Genomic DNA, 21570 nt, shown 5'->3' on the forward strand with positions numbered 1-21570 from the left:
CTGGGAGAAGGATGGAGGTCATTCATAATTGAGCTGCTCTGAACTACCAACAACTGTTCCGTTTAAAAATGGATTTGCCTTAGACACATGGTGGAGATGGACATTCATTACAATGGCAGGAGTCAAGGAAGGCAGAATCGGTGAAAATGGTGGGCTAGACCTAGAAATGAAGTGCTGAGGAGCCAGGATGCTCTGATAAGGAACATGGAGAAGGAAACCTGGATGCCCATGCACCAAGGGACAGGTGATCGGTACAAATGGAAAAGCAAAGCTTATCTTGATAAAAATGCTACACTTCAGCTGACCAAAAGAAATATCCCACTTAGAAAGTCTTCTGGGCTGTCAGACAAAGCCAAAGCCTACTCCTGTGGGAACAGGAGCATCCTCCATAAAAAAACAAAGCAGAGGCCAACAGACTGTTTCCAAGAGGGCTGTGTATTCAGAGTGCGCGGAGAGGTAAGCTGCCTGCCCCAGATATACAGTAGACCAATAGAAATATTTAGGTAGGAAGCTCTGTACAAAATCTTTCCATCAGCTGAAATGTCTTCTGCAGAATACCAATAAAACAATCTAACCATCAGCTGGAAGTCCAAGGGGAGGCCCAAAGTTCAAAAGATCACTGACAGTCTAATTAATGGAGTTAAAAGAAACAAAGACTTTAATCACTGAGTATGCTATGCTCTAACAGTGTCTTACATCCGAAAACTGTATTCCGTTTTGTTGCCTTTAAGAAGGGAAACAAATTAAGACCAGGGGCTGTGGAAACTGAGAAGTGAAAATAGGAGGAAAAAACATGGATTAGTAATAAGTATTCTTTCCTAAATTCACTAAACTTTCTTTTGCCTTTCAGCAAATTGCTCGGAAGTGCAATAACAGGGGACTCAGCTTATTTCAGGTTCTTCCCAGAATACCCCTGTCCCTACTGACAACCATTCCCACCACCTCTGGCATATATGTAAATCAGCTCCTCAAAGAATCGCTCTTCCAGACTTCCTTTTCACAAGACCTTAACCAAGGCAGCTTGCTAATCACAGCGACTGGCTGACAATTAGAAAAGGCAAAGTCAATCAACTATCATTAAGTTGAAAGTGACAGGCTGGGGGTTATTTTTAACTAAAACAAGTGGGATTCATAATTCTCCACCAAGTTCCTCTTGCCCTCTGTGTACAATTTAACTCCTACCTACAGGCAAAGTTTCCTTGCCGTCGAAGGTAGCCCCAAAATAGCATTTAAAGCAAGGTAAATCTAGGAACTGCAGTCCTGCAATGATTATCACATGCTGAACCAGCATGTTTGGGTATTATCGCATTTGTGAAGTGTTTGCTGAAAAACAATAAATGGATGGATTTATAATTGCACAGAAAAGAAAGACCTTATGCAGGGAGTTTTATTTAGCATTTCACAGCATTTCAGGGGCTTCATGGGGAGCCTTTTTGTGCAAGCCAAGACAAAAACCTGTTTGGATAAGGGGAGGCAAAAATAAAATTAGTGCTATCTCCGGTGCAAAACAGCTGTGACATTATTATTGTTATTTCTAGACTGGACGAAACTGATCCCATTTTGGGCTAGGAGAGAAAACTCCCTCTTGGGTGAGTGCTAAAACTCTGCCTGCTCCCTGTGAAGCCTATGGGCATCCATTCATATGATCCCAATGAACTGGCAGAGGTTCTCTCTACCCAGCTATGGCTTTGGGTGCTTTGCAGCTGGCATCCCCAGTCTTGACAAAGAAAGATTTGAGGGAGTGAGAATTCAGGTGCAGAAACTCGTTTTGGTATTTGAAAGTCATGCTGAGTTACTGAAACATCTGGCAGTCAGCTCCAGCAAGCAATGATGGAAGCCACCAGAGAACTTGGGGTTCAACATCTCAGCTTTGTAACACTTCACCCTCTTTCTGCAGTTGTTGTGTTGGAGAAGATGTAGATCTATGTGGTAATTAAGCTCAGCAACTCACGCAAGAAATCCATTGGTCTGGGTGAGCTAATTGGAGGGTGTGAGAGATAACACAACAAAGTCTCCCCACTTTCTGTACAAATCCCACTTGCTAGAGGTTACCTGCAGTGGCTACCTGCAGCAGCAACAGCTCCCAGGACACACTGAGGACATCATGGAATAAACTGGCTACTCTCAGCAGTACCACAAATACGATACTCCCAGTCAGCCCGTGGCTGGGCTCATGGCTTATTAGGCACCAGGGGAGCCATACAAAGCCATGGGGAGAGCAGCTTCATTAGGACGCCTGCCCAAGAGAGCCTGCTGCAGAGCTAAGCCCAGCAAAGCAACAGCCCACGAGGGAAACTCAGGCACTTAGGGACGGTGATCAGCTCAGGTCTGCTGCGGGCTGAGCTCCCATGCCTATGTTCATCACATCAAAGCTCACAAGGGCTGATGATAAAAACTTTCCTAACTGGCAACTGAAAATGACATGGCAGTGTTGTTCCTTGTTGCACCATGCACATTCCCTCCCTTTCTTTAGCGGTTGGAAGAGATTAGAAGCATCAAATTTAATCGATGAAGGGATGTGAACACAAAATATTTTTTAATATTTACAAGATTAAACATAGTAAACCTTTGATTTATTTTTATCATCATTCAAGTCCTGTGCAAGCAACACTACCCTGAATCAATATTAACAGACAGCCTGCAGAAAGCTTTCTGAGTGAACTAAGGAGAGTCTCTTAATTATGGCAGCTTTCTAAACAAGAAAATGGTATTAATCCACAAAGAGCACATTAGCAAATCACTCTCAGTCTAGATCTTCCCTCTAACATAGCCAGTTTACACTTTTGTTTTCCTATGGATGCTGCCCATCCCTGACATTTCCTGATGAACGATCTGTCTGCACACAAATAAATCACTCAATCTGCATTTCCCTGGCTGCACGAAGAAGAGATGCCTGTACATTTAGCTGGGGTAAATCAGCAGAGTGCCTTGTGTAACAGCTGCTGAGTCTCTGTGCGCAAAAAGCAACACATCAGCACATACAATTTTCTTCTGCAGCCGTACTGTACTGTTCAAAGATCCTTGAACGAAAAGTATACTAAATTGCCTTGCATTTCCCAACAAAAAAAAAACAGTTAAATAATGGTCTGACAAATGAGATCTAAGCTATTTTGATTTAGATTTAGACAGAGAAAGTAGCTGCATGCCCATGAAAAAATAATTCTACCTCTGTAATGCCAAAGGATTATTAGGATTGGGCTCAATCCCACTTCTAACAGAGTTAGTGGTGCTTTGCCTCTTGTTCTTTACAGAAGCACAACCAGGACCTCAGAGAAAGGTACTTAACTTAGAGATTATATTCAAAATAGAATAGGGGTCTACTGGTACCTTGCGGGATTAACGTGGCTCTGAAACACTATTAAAGTGTTGGTTAATCTCTGCTTTTGCCTTCAGTCTGAAAATCCAGACTGTGCCATAAATCTGCACTACCCCACACATCCCAGAGACCCCAGGTGGTGCACAGTGCCCTATTTTCAGGTAAGTATTTAAATGCTCACTAAGACGCCCGAGCCCTTGAGGTGGTAGGGAGAGGAGAGATTTCAGGTTTATCATCCACTCCCCCACCATCTACAAACACGGTCGCAGCCACGGGAGGATGCAGAGAAAACCCCTGTGCTCCCTCTGTGCCTGCAGGGAAGGTCTCAGCAGTGCAGTTGCTCCCACACCCCCAATTCCCCCCCAACTGCATGACCCAGGCTGCGCCCAGAAGCAAGCCCTGTAAGGGAGATGATGAAGTGGCAAACAGGAAAGGGAAGGGAGTGAGGCACGCAGGAAAGTCAAGTTCACAGCTACCATGAAAAGTGAGAGAGCAAACCCCCCGACAGCTTCTGCTCAGGGACAGCCATCCCATGCCGGCTGACAGAGAGGCACGGAGGGGTAAAGTTAATGCTGCTGCAGCTTTCTCTCCGAATTTTTTCTCTGCTCTTCTACCTAGCAAAATCATGCACGGCTCTCCAAGGACTTACTTCCCTGCTGTGACCGCCTCAAATTCACATCCCTGTGCCCCTGAAGAGGAGACCAAGGAATGACTCGGGGGAGCAGGAGACAGGAGCAAGGAGCAGCAGAAAAACTCTGAAGCTGAGGTCTGGCATCCCTCCACCCATGGGAGCATGTGGGTTTTTCTGGAGCAGGAGGGGCAGCATGGGTGCACTGTTGAGGCCACGCTGGGTCCCGCGCACATCCAATACACACCTGGACACCTGCAGAGGTGGTGCCAAATCTACATCAGTGAAACAGTCCTTTAGGAAATACAGCAATGGAATAATAGCATATCTGGAGATAACTGAATACAATAAGGTCAAACAATAAAAAAAAAGAAAATTGTCTTACACGAAAGCTTCTTAGAGCATAATGGAGGCTGCAAGGTCTGCTAAGATGCCAACAAAATGAAACCGTATTGATTTTGGAGGGTGTAACTTACTTGGTCTGTGATCGTGCTAAACTGTAGCTACAGCTAAACTATAGCTATAGGACTTCATTTTCTGGAACAACACACTCACATAAAAAGAAGAAAAAATACAACTAACAAAAGACCAAAGAGGGCTTGCAGATGCTTTGAGTCCCCCGGAAGGGCACAGAAAAGAAACATGCCATATGCTTTGCCATCAAGAAGTGGATCAAATTAATTTCCAATAAGCTTGAGCAAGCCACTGAGTTGCAAACAAAACTCCGAGTTAACAGTCATGCCAAAAGCCTGCTGGCTATATAAGCCGTAATAGAAATTGATCTGTTGGATCTGCCCTTCCAGAGGCTTGATCCCGAGCTCACTGGGACCCTTGCCACTGGCTTGAACCAGCAAAGGAATAAGCTCTACACACAGAAGAAAAGTACCAGGACTGAGAGATGGATGAGGCTTGGGGGTGGACACGTTCCCCAGCACAGGACAGGGGCCCAGGGCCCCACTGGAGCCCCCCCCCAGCTGATCTGATCTCCATTACTAGTCATGGCTGCTCCCTAAGCAGCACATTCTTCTCCCTGCTTCTCTTCAGCAATAACGACAGAAAAACTTGTTTTGCCCAGATAGGTTTTGTCACCACTGCTGTCTGCTGTCCCCACATGGGGGAAGATCCCAGTGACAATGCAAAAAGGGGTGGCAATGGATGATGGACTTACCAGTGCAGATGGACATGGGGCACAGGAGGTGCTCAGCATGCTCTGCTCCACAGTTACCCCTCAGTTCTGTTTGCCAGTGTTACCCAAGGACCATGGTCTGATCCCGTCCTATGTGAGCAAGTCAGGACTGAGCAGAAACACCATCTGGCAAAGTGCAAACAGCTCTGAGAGAAGCTGCCTTAATTGGAAATGGCTTTCAGAGCTCAAAACTGGTGAAAAATCTGCAAGTTCACCAGCACAAGTGCAACCTTCAGGAGCAGGGGCCAATGCACAGAGCAACACCTTCTGCCTTTGATATTGCTTCTGCATCAGGACACTCGCTAATGTAGCATGACATCCAAGGAGTCTTAAAGCTGACAAAGTGAGGGATCCCAAATGAGCCTTGGTACAACCTTCACTTTTAGGAGACACGAACGCAGAATTCAAATTGAAATAAAGCTTTTTCAAAAATTATGTGACACAGAAATGATGTGTGATTCACTCAAGAAACAACATATGATTCATTAAAACCTCAAGCAAAAACAGAAAGCCAATTTAAAAAGAAATTATTCTGACCTGAAATGGAAAGACAAACAGGACGTTTGTATTAAGAGAGTGTGATGGCCTCACCTGCTTTTTCGCCTCAGAGCTTCACACTGTGCTGGAGGAATTAGATAACATCAGTCAGTCACAGTGTTGTTCCTGGCTTTAAGAATATCACTGGGAAGAGAACTGAACCTCTCCAGAGGGTATTTCACTGCCTTAAAGGCACTTGTTTCTCTTCGCATTTCCTTGGCTCATTCCTAGCACACCTTCCAGGAGCAAATGCGCCAGAGACCCTCTATGGCCAATTGTCCTCTTCCTTGGCTGCTCCAGGTTCATTTAACACAGCTCATTTTGCTCACAGTAGTATGTGAGCATATGAGGGGAAAATGCTTACTTTACTTAAGCACAGGAGAATTTCAGTTTGGATTTCAGAAAGGCGAAATTTCAGTTTGATTTTTTCCTGCACTTCCACAGACTGCGGTGGTCTAGCAGTTAGCTGGAGATGGTGCATTAGTTGGTGTAAATGGAAGAAACGATGAGAAAAGGAAAAAAAAAAAATTAAAAATATCTCAGCTGAAGACTTGTATTCTGTGGAAACACAACTGGTAGCTCAATGCAATCTTTCCTTCCTGATTTTGACCATCAATATAATGTACATATATTTGTATGGGTTTGGGTCTCTTGGAAATCTGTCTTGGCTCCCCTTCCTTATGCCAAGCTCCATGGCTGACGCTTGTAGAGGCCCTCACTCCAGCTGTGTGAAATCTTGAAAGGCACTTAATGAATTAGGCATTATTAATATTCTCTTCCAACATCAGAAGGCAGTAATTAACTCTTTGAAGACTCATCCCAAACTCTGCTTTATAACTTCCAGTCTTCAGAGGCAGCTATGTAATCTCATTGTGATTTTATAGAATAACTTTCCAGATTAATTATTTTCCCTATTTGGAAAAAAAAGTTCAAAGTCCTGGTTCTGCCTTGGAGTGTACATTAGTGATGTTAGATGTGCCATAAAGATTTCAGAGCATGAAACAAGATACGCTGCAATACTTTGCAATTACAGATTAAAAGTCACTTCGTCACCCTGAGCAGGAGAGAAGACTGCGGGCTGAAAAGCTAGCAAGCATGCTCACTTTATGGGCTCATAAATGCAGTGTGATGGCTGAGCTACCTAATGCACGGAAAAAGAAAACAAAAATCCAGAGTTGATAATAGCATGCTGAGAAGATGCCTTAAGTAGGTCATTCAACATGCCAAGCCTCTAAATGTTATTCGGGAGTGAGAAAACATTATTTTCCCACTTCAGTGTGACTTTCTCTTCCCTGTCATGTGGAACTAACCTTTCCTGCTCAGTACTATTATTAATTTATTAGCCTTTTGAACGTTTAAATAGTTTCACAGTCTATAGACTACACCTAAGTGCTTGTTGAGGGACAATGCAACACAAATACACGTGTGTGTATGCACCCACACGCACGCATGCATATTTGGAAGAGCAGACCTGATGAAAGAGCAATTCTCTCTGTCTATATATTTTTGACAGTGAGAACAAACAGCCATTTTCTTGAGCACAGAACTGCAAGGAGCGTATTTTTGTTATAATTAAATGTCAAACCTTACAAGTGATGACTACGTAGGAAAAGCATTAAGTATATTTCTATTGAAATCAATTAAAGGAGACAATGATTTTCTTTCCATTTAGATTACGTGACTTCAGCACAAATTGCTGCAGTACAGTCAGCCCGCTCTCACTGCTTTCTGTTTGCCTGATGAAACTGTCCTGGATGGCATGGCTTTTACTAAAAGATGAACTCACAGTCAAACACTTCTGAGCCCAACTAGTAATCACATATACTTTCCGCAGATATAAGGTTTGAAACAATCTCCTGAATAATTTTATGTAACAGGACTTGGGTTGCATCCCCGGTGTTGAAAGTAGTATGACCTATTTTGTATCTATGAACAGTACCCAAAATTTCTGCAAAGCAGGCTCTGGCTCAGCACAACGTACTGCAATACTGGGAGTAAGACTTTTCCTGAAATAGCTCTTGAGTAACACTACAGGAGATATCATAGGTGGAGTTCATCTTATGTATCCTAGGTATTTAAAAGTTAGCAATCGAGGACTCCCTCAAAACCCAACATAAAGGGGATGATCCCACACTAGGGATCATCACTGAAGAGGAACCAGATGATTGCCCTCTAGAAGAACCACTCCACACGGGCTATAAAGGTGATGTGATTACCTTGAATCACTGCCAGCATGGCACAATCCATGTACCCAACACTGAGCTGTGCACTGGGGATCTGAACTCCCTGAGTGTTTTTCCACTTGTGTGACTCTCTCTGCCAGGGCCCTGCAGGAAACCAAATTGCCCAAAACAAGGAGCATGGTAGAGAAGAAAATCCATGGAAAAACAGCCAGGTGATTATTCCCCATATGCATCCCAGGACTGTAGACTTGGACTCCAGCACATTGACCTGTCAGGAAAAGCTATCTGTGTGTTTTTTGCTGTGCACAACCTTGTCATGCTAATGTGGGCAGGGGATTCCCAGGAAGCTAGCTGAAGTGACAGGTTCATAGTTTTAAGAAAGAAAGAATACATTCTGGCAGCGTATGTGGCATTGTCTTGTCCCATGAAATCACAGTCAGGAAGGCCTGAGCAGAATTGTCATCTTGGGACTGGAGCTGGTGGCTTGTCACAGGTAGGTGAGATGGCAAGGGAAGGATGTTGATGTCACAGCTTGGACAACATCTTATCAACAGAGAAGCAAAAAGCTAGAAACCCCAAATGAGCTTTCAAGCCCCAAAGCCCTTCCTCAGGTCTGAAGCAGAGTTAACAAGCTTCAAGTCAGAGGTAAGCTGACAAGCTGGAACCAAACCTGATTATAATTCAGCTCTTTCAGACTCCTGCACAGGCAGAGTGGGACTGTAATCCCATTGCATCTGCTTTTTGCCAAGGGTATTTCGTGCCATACTTGGTATATTAATGAACACAAGGAATGCACCAAAAAAGGAATCTCCTTTGAAAGAAGCATTTGTAAGATGCTCCAGTGACCAGGGAGAAACTATACTCAGAAAAGTACAATTCTAGTTCTGTTTAAGTCCTGTTTCTTCAGAGGCTGACATTATCTTGTAAAATACCAAGGTAGCCTCAATACATTATTAGGTGAGATGCCCTTAGGTACAGCTGTAGAAAAATGTTTCAGCAGCTAGAGGATCTCAGTTAATGCTCAATAATCTATAAATCATTGTTATGAGATTTCTCTATGCAAATTAAATTTATATAACACCCATCAATCTTAAAAAAAACATCATAAAGATTAAATTTTGCAGCCGCAATGCGAATTAAAGAATCCCTTAACCTGTTTTCAAGATACGTCCTTATAGCTAATTAATTTTTAGATGGAGTGCTCTTTGAAAGGACTAATGGATAGTGAGCATTGCTGATTGATTATAAAATGAGCAGGAGGATTTAAAAAGTGAGCTGTGAATGTAAAATTGCTACCAAGCTTTATTAACCTTGCCATATTAAAATTTTCAACTACGCAAGTGAGAGAAGCAGGTATTAAAATAATACTTTTGCTGAGTACATTTTATTTATTTAACATCAATAAATTTCTCTTAGTTGGTCTGTGCCATGCAGATCCATCAGGCTGTTCTCTTCTGACCTATATCTTGGCAGGTGAGAGACTGAACCTCACCTCTGAGGAATCTAGAATCTAGATTCTCTCATACTGTAACATATAACTTCATACATTATGTAACAGAAAGAAAAAAAAAAAAGAAAGAAAAAAAGGCAGAGAAAATGAAAAGAAAGAGTAATTCATGTCACCCTGCCTGGACTGCTTCTCAGGGCTGCAAATCTATGGCTAACTTTTATTGAGCAATCATTAACAAAGAGCTACAACATTTATTGAAAGGCCAGTTAATCTGCAATGACCTGAAAACATCAAGAGTAAATTGGGGGTTGTTCAGCACTGCAAACAGTCTGCAGGAGTGCGCAATCTCTTGGTGGAAGAAATGGGAAAACAAGAGCAGCTGCCTTACCCGTTTCCTCAAATTGCAGGTGAGTGTGAGATTCCTTGAGAATGAGTTTGCGAAAGCAGTGTAAAAGTCCAACACTTTTAGCAAGGCTTCTCGTTTAATAATATGTAAATCGCAGTATGTCAGAGCCCGCACATTGGCACACGCATGGGCCAGACTGGTTTCCTTCCAGAAGATATCACCAAACACATCGCCTTTACCTGAAAAACAGCAGCACAAATTTGTTAAAAGGTAACACTTACATGGTGTTCTTCAGCACATGCATGATTTCTTCCTGAACTCTCTTATGCTTTTGATTAAGCTAACATCAGCTCCCAGCTGTGAAAACTAATAAAAGTTTTAAAAATATCTGAGGTACTTGAGCATCCTTAGCAATAGCCCCAGGTTTTTAACTTATTTATAGACTGCCCTGAGAAGTGACACAAAGCATAAAAGCCAGATTGTAAAGGTCTTGGTGCAGCTGAAGATGCTGGTAATGGATTTTCCAAAAGTTCCTGAACTTAGAAGTACTTAACTAATGGTCAGGTTACTAAATATTTCTGAGGATCTTTCCTAAATTATATAGGAGCTCCACTCTCACTGAAAGCTGATGCCATTTAGTTTTGTTTTTTTTTTTATCACCATGGCTTTGCAGTGCTGTGTAAGAGCCAGCTTCCAGGGACCGAGGATCACATTTTAAAGACAGTTTAAACACTTCTACTTCAGCGTGAAAGGCAACGTTCCTTCAGAAAATGCACCCAAAATTTCCCGAGACTTTTAACCTCTAAATACCTGGCTCTAAATCTTGAGCAGATCCAAAAGCCTGTTTCTAAATCCAAACACATCAACTTAAGTAGAGGGTTATGCTTATGTCTGTATTTAAATATTTTCTGACTACGAAAGGGTTTGACCCCTTAGACATCTGCATATTTAAATAGCTACAACCAGATGGGAGGTGAGGCCCTGGCTGAGGGCCACGATGTGTGGTTGGTGGCTGGCACCTCAAATTCTGAAGCATGGTACATGGAAAGACATTTGCTTCAGTTCCCAATGATATTCAAGCCCTTTATTTCAGTAGTTATTAAGAGGAAATGAAAATCAATCGGTCAGTGGTATTATCTTTATTGATTTCAGGTACCTCAAGCAGCCCCTTGGTGAAGGTTAGTGATTTTATAGTTTGGGGATAGAAAAGGTAATATATATTTTCGTACTTCTTCCTTTAAGGACTAGCAACATTTCACTCTGCTCTATTTCGGGAACACAGACTGGAGTTATAATTTATCCATCTTAATACTCTTCGGGGTCAGAGACTATTTCCCTATTTTTGCCCCTGGTATCATACTCAGTTAATCAGGACCAACATTTCTCATGTAGAGTAACATGTGATCTGCGAGTCTCTATCTTCATTTCCTTGTTTTCATTTTGTGACAGAAGTCTGTACAGCAGAATCATCCCTCAGAAAGGTTATAGCATTTTCATTGAATTGCTTTTGAATAATTCCACATATTTGGATGTAATTAAAATTAACTGCAATACATAATATTGCTGATAAAATTTATAAAACAAGTTGCCTTAAAATGCTCTCCTTATCACAGAGCATTTCTTGCTAACATATAATTTATCTAATGTACTGTTTTGAACCCCTTTGCTGTTAATTGTCCTTGTCTATACCCACAGTTCAAAACCTGGTTTACAGGCATACTCAGCACAGTTACATAATTTATAGAAAATAGACCATTTCTGAAGTGCACAAAAATTGCGTAATGGATTTGCTCTCTGAGGTGGACACAGGACGGAACCGAGTCCTGCTTTCAGCAGCTGTGGACGACTACAGTTAAAAAGACAGAATTCAATAACAGGGACTACTATGATTTTTCCACTGAAATGAGAGCAAAATACTTGTTTTCTTTCTAAATTTAAAGTAATATATAACTAATTTAAGCCAAGAAGGTGGAAGCAGTGGATGCTGACTCAGAAACTCCGTAGGATGTTGTGCTACAGAATATACCCAAATTACATACAGATAAAATCACCATTCATAAAACTGAGATCTCCTCATTTTCTGCAGTTCAGTGAGGCAGGAATGATACTGGGTTCCTCTGAAAGAGTCTGAGTCAAGATAAACTGTACCTCTTCCCTCTTTCATGGGTCATCACTCAGTGGACTTGAATGGTGAAATGGTTACTTGAAGAGACAACTTAAAAGGTAAAGCTGGTATTTTGTCTGCTGCCAATGCTCATTGATTCGCAGGAGGTGACTATAAGAGGCCCATAAGCTCCCTTTATGTTGCAGTTTATTCTCTTCAGCGAGTATAAAATCTTGGAAGCACTCGAGGCTTTTTGAATTTGATGTTTCCCCACACACTTCCAAGTCTCATTTGCCTGCTATAAATGTGCTAAGGAACGTCCTGAATGAAAACAAAACCAACCAGATTCTCCAAAACAATGTGCGTTTCCTCATAAACACAGAGATTAATGTACTATACTTTGTCCGGATGAGCTGTAGCTCACTGTGTGGAGAGCAGTAATTATTCATTCAAGTTTTATTTAACACAGTGCAACTAATTGGAAAAAAAAATCTTAGAATTACAATAAAAAATGTACCTGGTAGGTCTTAAACCCCAGTTACTTGGAGGCACATCTGCAGTGCACACCGGCACGATGCGCACATATCTCCAGGGACAGCCCAGGGCTGGGCTGGTGATGCAGAGGCACTTGGGGCTGACACAGCCCCAACAGGGTGTTGGTCACGAGCATAATTTTTGCTGAAATAGCTCTACTGGTATCACCCTAAGGACAGACAAAAATTTCCAGGTGTATTATGCTTACATGCCTGTACATGAAAACATACATACGGATCCATGCATGTGTGTGTGTGTGTATATATATATATATATATATATATATATATATTTAGAGAGAATTATACAGCATGTAACTATATAATGGATAATTATATTCCTATATATTATTCTAAATTTTATATTCTGGGTAACTCTCCCACACAGAAGGGGGGGGAGGCCTGATGCTCTCCACAGCCTCGCACCATGGACTGAGTTGCCAGTTTGTGAAACAGCAGCTCATGGTTGGACCTCTCAGGCAGAAAAAAATCTTATGGGCCTTATGAAAGTCCCCAGGGGCTCGGAATGGGAATGAAAAAGTCCTTGGATTCACAGAGAGGAAACACCCTTGTAAAACAGAACCCCTCAGAACCCGTTATCTATGAAAAGAAAAAGAAAATATATCTTTCTCCAGATAGGGAAAGAAACAGCTAAAAAATATCCTAGTACACATGATAACCTGAGAGGGCTTTTGGAGAAGGTTTGGACAGGCAATGAGGGAATGAATTCCTGGTGGAAAACAGCACTGGGCAGAAAAACATATAAAAGGGGCCCAGGCTTTTTCTTAAGGTGATAGCTCTTGTGGATGAGAGCAAATTTGGAAAATATATTCTGTGCAGTCTTAGCAAATAGGCCAGCTACCCTACCCCCCATTTTAAAACATCTCCCAAGACCCATCAGTCACACTAGCAAAAGCCAGACACAATGAATAATGTAGGCTTTCCATCAGGATATGCCTAAATCTTCTGTTGCTTATGAAACACAGAGGCAATACAAAACAATTTTGTTGCAGAATCAGTAGAACTGTATTACACACAGAAAATGTTCACCTAATTTGCCCAGGTACAAATAGCCATGAAGGATGCACAGACATGGAGGTCAGGAACCAAATATCAAGTCCCTGTAGCCATAATTACATTGCTACTGGTACAAGTATTCATACGCATACATTTGTCTGTGTGTATACATCTGCAGTGAAAGCTCTGGCTGCCAGACAGACGTATCTCAGGCTGATGTAGATCTCTAACGAGCAAGGAGAGAACCTGCTCCCTTACTCACAGCAGCCCACAGCTCTGTAATGGTTTGGCAAATAGGCCAGCTCTGCAGCTCCTTGCCACAGGACATCAGGGTTGCAGAGGTTTACAAAATAACAGCATGGATTTGTGGAATAAAACCCACCTGTGGCTACTAAACACAAGAATTTCCCTTTGGGTGAGGGAGATCTTGAAGCACAATTTAATGGAGGGTTGGAGAATGTTGGTTGCTTCATCTTCCTACTTTCTCCTGCACATCTGCTATTGCCCAGTTTTGGAGACAGGGTACTGGGCTGGCTGGATTTGTGGATTTAGCTGATCCAGGTGCCTATACCCAAAGAAGGGGTCCGGAGTGAAGCAAGCTCACCAGCTGTCTCCTGCCCTCCGGGACATCACTGCTGCCTGTAAGCACAACCTACCAGACCAAGAGAGGGCTCCTTGACTCTGGAGGTTTTAGCCAAAACTTCAGCCTTCCCTAGGGCATACCAAAGAGCCAGAACTCCCTTGAAAACCACTTAACACTAGTCAGACATCCAACTTGACTGTACATTAACCTGTGAAGGGGTAGAATGAGCAGAGAAAACAGCATTTTTAGCGTCTGAAAGACTGTCAAAATAGCCAGCAAAGAAACAATAACAAGCGACTGTGCCAAAGATTCAAGTCCATGCTTGCAAAAGCACTTTGCATTATTAAATACAGTGCAACCTTCCCCATCTGCACCTAAATACTGGAAATAAATTTACCTTTCTTCCAGCACTCAGGACTGCTGCAAGAAGAGGGAAAGATCTGTAGAGATATTCTCCTGTTAGTGAAGGCTTAGTGGTCCCCATCTCTCACACTTCAAACACAAGTCGCCTAATACTTCATATTTTTCTAGAAGCCCCAGCTCCTCATGATTGGAAACCTCAGTTTTGATTTGATACAAAAATAAGTATCCATCCTTCCCGACTGAAGGAATAAATGTGAAAGCATGACCATTCCCACCATCTTCAATATTCGTAAGGCAAATCAGATTGCCTCAAACTGTTAGTGTGATTTAAAAGAAATATATCACATTATTTTAAAATATTTTTTCTTTTCTTGCACTGCCAACACTTTTGAGCTCCTGGGTTTGGCAGTGAAGCGAGCAGGTCTAATTCAAAACCATTTCAATTCAGTGGAAGGAATCTTTCTGACATTGGAGGCTGCAGATCACATCTATAACACACCAGCTGGCACTAAATTAAGATTGATGCTTCTTATTATAGTTAACCATGGTGCAGATAGAGAGAGACAAAAATATTTTAAACTTACAAAATAACGTGAAAAAATGAACATTCCCTTTAATTCTGTCAGTGGGAGATAACACCTTTGAACACACATCAGTAGGACTAAACTTTACATGGTGCTATGCGTGTTAACCCCAACGTGTAAGACAGGACTCATTCCAAGGAACGCGTTTAGGCGTACTGCACAGTGCAAAGCTGCATCTCACTGGGTCTCAGATCAGTACTCTGAGTATTTTGCAAAATACTTTGAGATTCAGCACTTAAAAAACAGCCTACATCACCTTAATTATTGCAGTCCTGCTAACTGAAAAAAACAGCTTTCCTTTATGAATCATTTCCCTGTGAGTTAATTTGGAGCTTTAACTCACTGCAACAAAGGAGACTTCCTGCAGATGCAACAGGACATAGGCTGTTCTACAAATTCCTGCCAGCTGCACGTTACTAAGCTGGGGAAACTCTCACAGCTAGTTTGCCTTGGTTTACTTCACATGAAAAACAAACAAACAAACAAAGTTCACTACACAGTATCAAGCTGATTTTATGTGAAGACAAATTCTGCCACCTTCCTTCCACTTGAGAAGTGACCCAAGCTGTGATTACATTAATTAAAATCAAGGAATGAGGTACTAATACTATGAGATGGAATTGGACTGCCAGTTTTTCACATCATGCAGTGCATCACACACAGTCAGTCTTGCCCTGCACAAAGCATACGTCCACCTGTGTGCCACCATGGGAATTCAAAGTTTTGATGAATGGATCCCAAATACCAAATTACAAACACCCATGGATGAGAGCGATGGAGCCCGGGATTCCTGCTCACCTAAACGGGAGCTGCTTCTTGCTCAGCTCATAAAGAACTTTTCCCTGTGTGATATGGTAGGAGACTTAACCTTTTGACCTTCAAACACATGTAAAATTTAGGAGTAGAAAGATACTCTTCCTTGTTTTCATTTGAATTACCAAATTAGAGAAGACATGCCACTTGTGCTCCTGCTTTCCTTAGCTCCTCTGTCACAGTGTAATGCTCTCTTCACAGCCCAAATCTTTAGAAACAAACTCATGAAGGAGACCAGTAATAAGTGAAACTCTGGCTTGCCTAAGAACAATAAATCCAATAAACAACACCATTGCACTGGGACTATATGCAGAACATGCTGAGAATTAACGTGCAACACAAAGACAAAGAACAACTTGATTGAATACATATGGGATCAAGACCCTAAGTGTGGCTGAAACATGAGCTGTTAAATCTATATTCAGCCTGGCTTGACTATCAAAATTGAATTCGTTCAGCAGCAGCCCCCCACTAGGAATTCACTGCTCAATATATTTTTATCGCTACACAGTTTGAGCAATATTTTTGATCAATTCCTACAATCAACATTTGAACACCACGAGTCATTAGTTTTCTGCTGGCAAAAGGACTTCTCTCAGCCTTGCTAATCAATCTGCCCGGTTTAAGTTATTGTACAACTTCCGTGGTCAGCTGTGCTAATTGCAAGAGCTGCAAAGCAGCTTCCAGAGACACTGGGTCAGCATCGCCCCTCACACCAAACTCCTCTCCAGGAGCAAAACTCAGGCTAACTGTGGCAGGGTGAGTCGCTAGGTGCCCTCTGCTAGCAGACGACTTCTTTCATTATGCTGGGGGATTTCAAGCCCTGAGTGTTTCCTAAGACATCTGCACTGATACTGCCTTCCCATGCAGTGCAGTGGCAGATTGTTTACTCCTGCTTGAGGTGGTGGAAAATTACTGATGTGCCTTCCGAGGGTCACCTCCCTGCCTAAGAAAGTTTTGATAATTAGAGAGAAGACAGTTTGCCCTTCTCCATTATCATGGCAACTACATATGAGCTACATTAAAATGACCAGATCTTGTTTTTCCCTTCACACCAACTCTGAGAGCACTGCGTGGTATGCTAGAGTTGGCACCTGTGAAAGGGGGGAGGTTGTCCCCAAGAAATGAAGACACCTAATGAGGGGAACATAATGGGGCAGCTGGGTACCTTCATTAATGAGTCCTATAAACTGCAGCTCTCTAGGCTCAATTGGATTCATTCTCTTACTTTACCGATTTCTGTAATGCTGATTACTGCAGCAGATGTGCATTTAATAACACACAAATGAGAACAAAACCAAACCAGGGGAGAACAAAAACGTCATGGCGTGGCAAGTTGCCCTGTCAGTCACTGGGTTTCGCCTGTTTTCAAGCACAATAAATGCCAAGGCCTTTGATCCAGCAAAACTGATACTATGCAAAAGGATGTTTTTCTCCCCAGTGTAGCCCATGGAGAGCAGCTGGGTGGGATGTTCAAGCTCCTGAGGACACTATTTCAGCAGGCAGGGAGGCTGGCCGCACCAACCTGCTCTGGCTGCAAGGGAGAGAGATGTGGTAAGGGAAGACAGAGAAAGAAAGAGCAGAAACATCACAGAACGATTCACTCTGGGACCTGAGGGAGGATGAAGCCATGCCCTTTGGACAGAAGCATGAATGCAAGCGATGGAAGATGCATGCTCTTAACCCATTTTGGTGTCCCCTCCTGCTGATTTTTAAGAACACAACAAAAATCCTCTCTACAGGCAAGCATGGACAAAAAACCCCCCTCTCTCTCTCTCTCTGCAATGCAAATAACACTACCCTTGGATGAAAACAACTATTAAAATATTAACTGCAAAATGCCAAGCTTAGGAAACAGATAACTCTGCAAGGAGCTAAGGCTGGCAGACAGTGTATCCTGCTATCCTCCTGCTCCCACAGCAGAAGTTAATGAGGACCAGTTCCAAATGACGCTTATCCCATTTCCACTACAGATTACTGCTGGGGGAAGGGGAGGATGGACAGACTGGCAGTACAACCCCATAAGTCATCTTTTCCTAGGAAAAACAGTGTGAAGGTAGTTGCTTGGAGTATTCGAAGTAGTCTATATGGGTTTTCATGTTTGGAAGAAGTTTTTAAACCTGGTCTCCACCTTATGCAGAATCATTTTCCTTGTGCTTGAACTTCTCAGGGCAGAACAGGTTGATGAAAATGATGCTCTCCACCATCTGATATGCAGTTGGTATTTCAGGGGCAATAGCTGTCACTATAAATGTCTCTGCAACTACATCCGAGAGAGATTTCCTTCCATGAGTGAATTTTTAGGATACGACATCTCATAATTACTCAGTTCACTATTCTGTTAAATAACCTGTCAGAACATGAGAAAACTCTTCGGTGTGCCTATGACTAAAAGAAGCAGTTTATCTCACTCTAAGTCAGCTTTACACATTCTGCCAGTCCCTGTAATACACAGTGAACATCTCTCCTAGTCCCTGGATCGCCTGTCAACAGCCATGGCAGAATCAAAATCACTTCTGGTAATTCATTTTAACTAGATACGGCTAAAGGTCTCTCTAGCCAAATGGAGAATAACATAGGTACTGGGTTTACAGTATATACAAGTTAGAAACAAAAAGTTCTCGCTGTTATTCCAAATACAATATTCATTAGTAAATACAATAAGGTTTGGCATGTAATCCACTTAGTGATGTCTTGCAGTTTAGTTAATTACATATTTATTGTTTCATTGTAGTACCCTGAAAACCATTTATTTGGTTAAATGCTGCTACTTACTCTTAAAGCTTTTCTTATTTTTAAATAGCTGTAAGCAAACATAAGAGATCCTTTCGTCACTGAGATTAATAATAAAAACAAAATGGCCCAGTGAGCTGAAGTACAAGGAGCATTTTGCTATGGAAATTACAGATTTAGGAGCTTTCACCATAATGATTTCTCATCTGAATATGAAAACAGATTCATTCTTACATTAAATCTCCTTTGTTAAAAACTTTAATGTATTCCAGAGTACTAAAAGCTGCAGAAGGTAGCTTGAAAGAGTGTCGATGTGCATAACGTGAGTACACACACTCCAGCTGGGAGCACTAGAGTTACGCCCTCAGAAAGCCTCCCCCAGCAGTCCCATACACACCTGGACATTAGTCCAGTCCCTCCCCAGGGTGGTGTACGTGTACAGACTGTCTCCTTCCACATGCTTGTCCTAATTTCTCCTCTCCTCCCTCTCACTGCCAGCTGGGAAAGAGGCGAAGCACTGAACCACGATCAGTAGTGACTCCCCGTATCTGCCCTGTTCCCGCATGCTGGCACAATTCCCAAGTGCAGTCATGACCCTCATTTCTCAGCAGTCGTCCTCATGAGGCACAAGAGGGACCCAAGGAGCCCTCTGGATTTGCCCTTATAGGGAAGAAGTAGTACAGAGGTCCAGTGACATGAATGGCCATCTAGGACAGGGCCAGAACCCACGTCTGCCTTCAGAGCCTCGCCTCCAGTTTAAGAGAAGGCAAATAGTTGATGTGAAACCAGAGATGAATTCTACAATTGACAGGTCTATTATAGACAGGTATGATGGACTCTGAATGATTTTCAAGGAGAGTCACCCATTTTCATTTATCTTGTCTTGCCTTTGAGGATGATTCCTGCCTCAGCACTGGTGCTGACCACCCAGTCCCACCATCTGCTACACAATTCCCAATCCCACACAAGTTAGTGAGGGGTCTGCATGAGGCTCCTTCCCACCTACTGCTGGCAAACCAGACACGGCAGCAGGGTGGTGGTGGGATTAACCTGGAGCTCCCCCAGTACTCAGATTTCTTATGACTCAGGCTGGAATAAATGGTGCATCCCTATCACTTCACATACTCAGATTGAACCATTTATTTTCTGTAGAGCAACTTCACTAAAAGCAACAGTTTTGCTTCCTTGAAGACACTGTTTGCAAGTATTCTGGGCTAGAATACAGACAACTGAAAAACTCAGAGCAAAGGTTAATGTGGAAATCCTCCCGAGAGACTGATATAAAAGTGTGCATTTCTTCTAGCAGACTATTTAAAAGATGTCAAGCTCACATTCTCTTCTGCTCAGGGACACTGGAACCGTAACCAGTGAGCCATACTAGGCAGAAAGAGCATTCTCAATTGAATAAAAGATGAAGCATTTCCTCCTAGAGTGGTATCTCTGGAAATGTGACATCCTCATCTTATGAAAACCACTAGCCTACTGTAGTCCCAGCTGATGTTAGGCAAGACTAGTTAATATTCAAACCTCCGCAGAAGGCTAATATATCCCAAGCACCACCATTTCAATAGAGATCACAGTACCTAAAATAGCCACCACCTCGTCGTCCTGGATGACTTCTAGGGATCCTGAGACCACAAAGCAAAGCGCATCAACACTTTCCCCAGCATGATAGATGAGGTCCCCCGGGGCACAATGGATGGTCTGAAACTCCACAGCCAGGGCTCGCAGGCAGCCGTCGCTGGCCAGCCGGAAGGCAGGGTGCTCATTAAAAACTTTCCGGTTTAGGTGCACGCAAATATCTGCTCTCATGTCCTTTGGGCAAATTGAGAGAACCTGAAGGAAAGAAAGATGAAAAATAATCAGCTAAGAACATGACACCGCAGCAGTGCGTGCTTTATGAAATAAGTGAACGGGTGGTTTCGCCTGGGTGGATCTTAAGCTTCTGGTGGGAGTTTTATCTTGAAATGGGGTAGTATTATTTTTCTACCCATCTATCACTTTGAGAACAGGTGGAAGGGTGATGTGGAACAGAGGGACTATTCTGTTATTCTTTCACACTTGCTTTCCAGAATTGCAGGTGGCACTACCGTGTCCCTTTTGTGGGTATCCCTCCAGACTCGGTGCCCAGACCATCCGCCCACTGCTATGCTCGGTCCCTGCAGGAGCACAGGATGGACACTCAGAGCTGAAGAAGCTTGAAGACATGCAAAGGCAGACCGCTCACAATCAAAACCACCAGATTTTGATTTCCCATCTGGAAACCTAGTCTTCAGAAGCGCTGATGTAGGTGACCACTTACCAACGCGTATCCGAACACACGTAGGGTTTAGTTTCAGCACTGTACAGACAAACAATAAGTAACCTGCCCTGGAGGGCTTACAGACTAGAAAATCCAAAGAGTTTGAGATTAGAGTAAAAAGAAAGTACTAGGAAACCGTACGAAACGCAAAGTAAAGGTGAGTGAAAACTGCCCTGTGAAGGTGAATATGTCTTTACCACAGATCAATTAAATAAGGCCTTTAATTAAGTTCTTACCTTAAATAGCTTTCCCTATTGAAACAGTAACACAAATACACCTGAAGAAAGAAAGTGAAAACCTGTGGATCTCATTAGACATGTAAAATGAGTGTTTAATATTTGCACACCAACCTAAACACACTAGTGTCCTTATAATCCTAGAACGCATGTCCCTCGCTGTGTGGTAGCTAATTTCACTGTGAAACATATAAAGCCTTGTAAAGTTTTGCTAAGATAAATAATGGAAAAAGGAATAAGATGAAGAGCGCTTGGAAGACTCATGTAAAGAAGAATGTAGATCAATCATACTGATTAATTTCTTACTGTATGGAATTAATCTGGCAGCTTGCTCTGCAGACAGTCTGGAAGAGAGGGACATTGGGTCAATGCACTGGCTACCACTGAATAATAGCACGTAGAGGGAGACTCTCATAACCCTGAATAAGCTTTGAGGCGAATGGTCATATTAACTCAGAAGTAAAGCCATGACTTTCATTTCTGTTTAATGCAGAAGAGGTATAAAACATATTATGGTAATGTATTACTTAGAGATCTGAAAGCATAGAATGAGAAAATAATAAACAATTTCTAGTTTAATTAATAACCTTTAGTCTCTTTCTTATCTCTATAGATCAATAGACAACCCAAGTACCTGTTTGCACATAGATGCACAG

At 42.4% G+C, this 21570-nt stretch overlaps 1 protein-coding gene across 2 annotated transcripts in view; it reads right to left on the reverse strand.

Moving 5' to 3' along the window:
- The window catches only part of KCNH5 (potassium voltage-gated channel subfamily H member 5), a 156591-nt gene that overhangs the window by 20724 nt on the left and 114297 nt on the right, over nucleotides 1-21570 (reverse strand). The window contains exons 9-11 of one of the 2 annotated variants that reach the window (XM_040558989.1): nucleotides 19960-20212; nucleotides 9689-9885; nucleotides 3623-4199 (exon numbers count right to left, since the gene is read on the reverse strand). In XM_040558989.1, the coding sequence (XP_040414923.1) occupies nucleotides 3990-4199; nucleotides 9689-9885; nucleotides 19960-20212 (660 nt within the window). In that variant the 3' untranslated portion in view covers nucleotides 3623-3989. Of the gene's footprint in view, nucleotides 1-3622; nucleotides 4200-9688; nucleotides 9886-19959; nucleotides 20213-21570 lie in introns of those variants that run through there. The other variant, XM_040558987.1, reaches the window with a different exon arrangement.

This window comes from Cygnus olor, chromosome 5, assembly GCF_009769625.2.
Source record: "Cygnus olor isolate bCygOlo1 chromosome 5, bCygOlo1.pri.v2, whole genome shotgun sequence".
NCBI lineage: Eukaryota > Metazoa > Chordata > Aves > Anseriformes > Anatidae > Cygnus > Cygnus olor.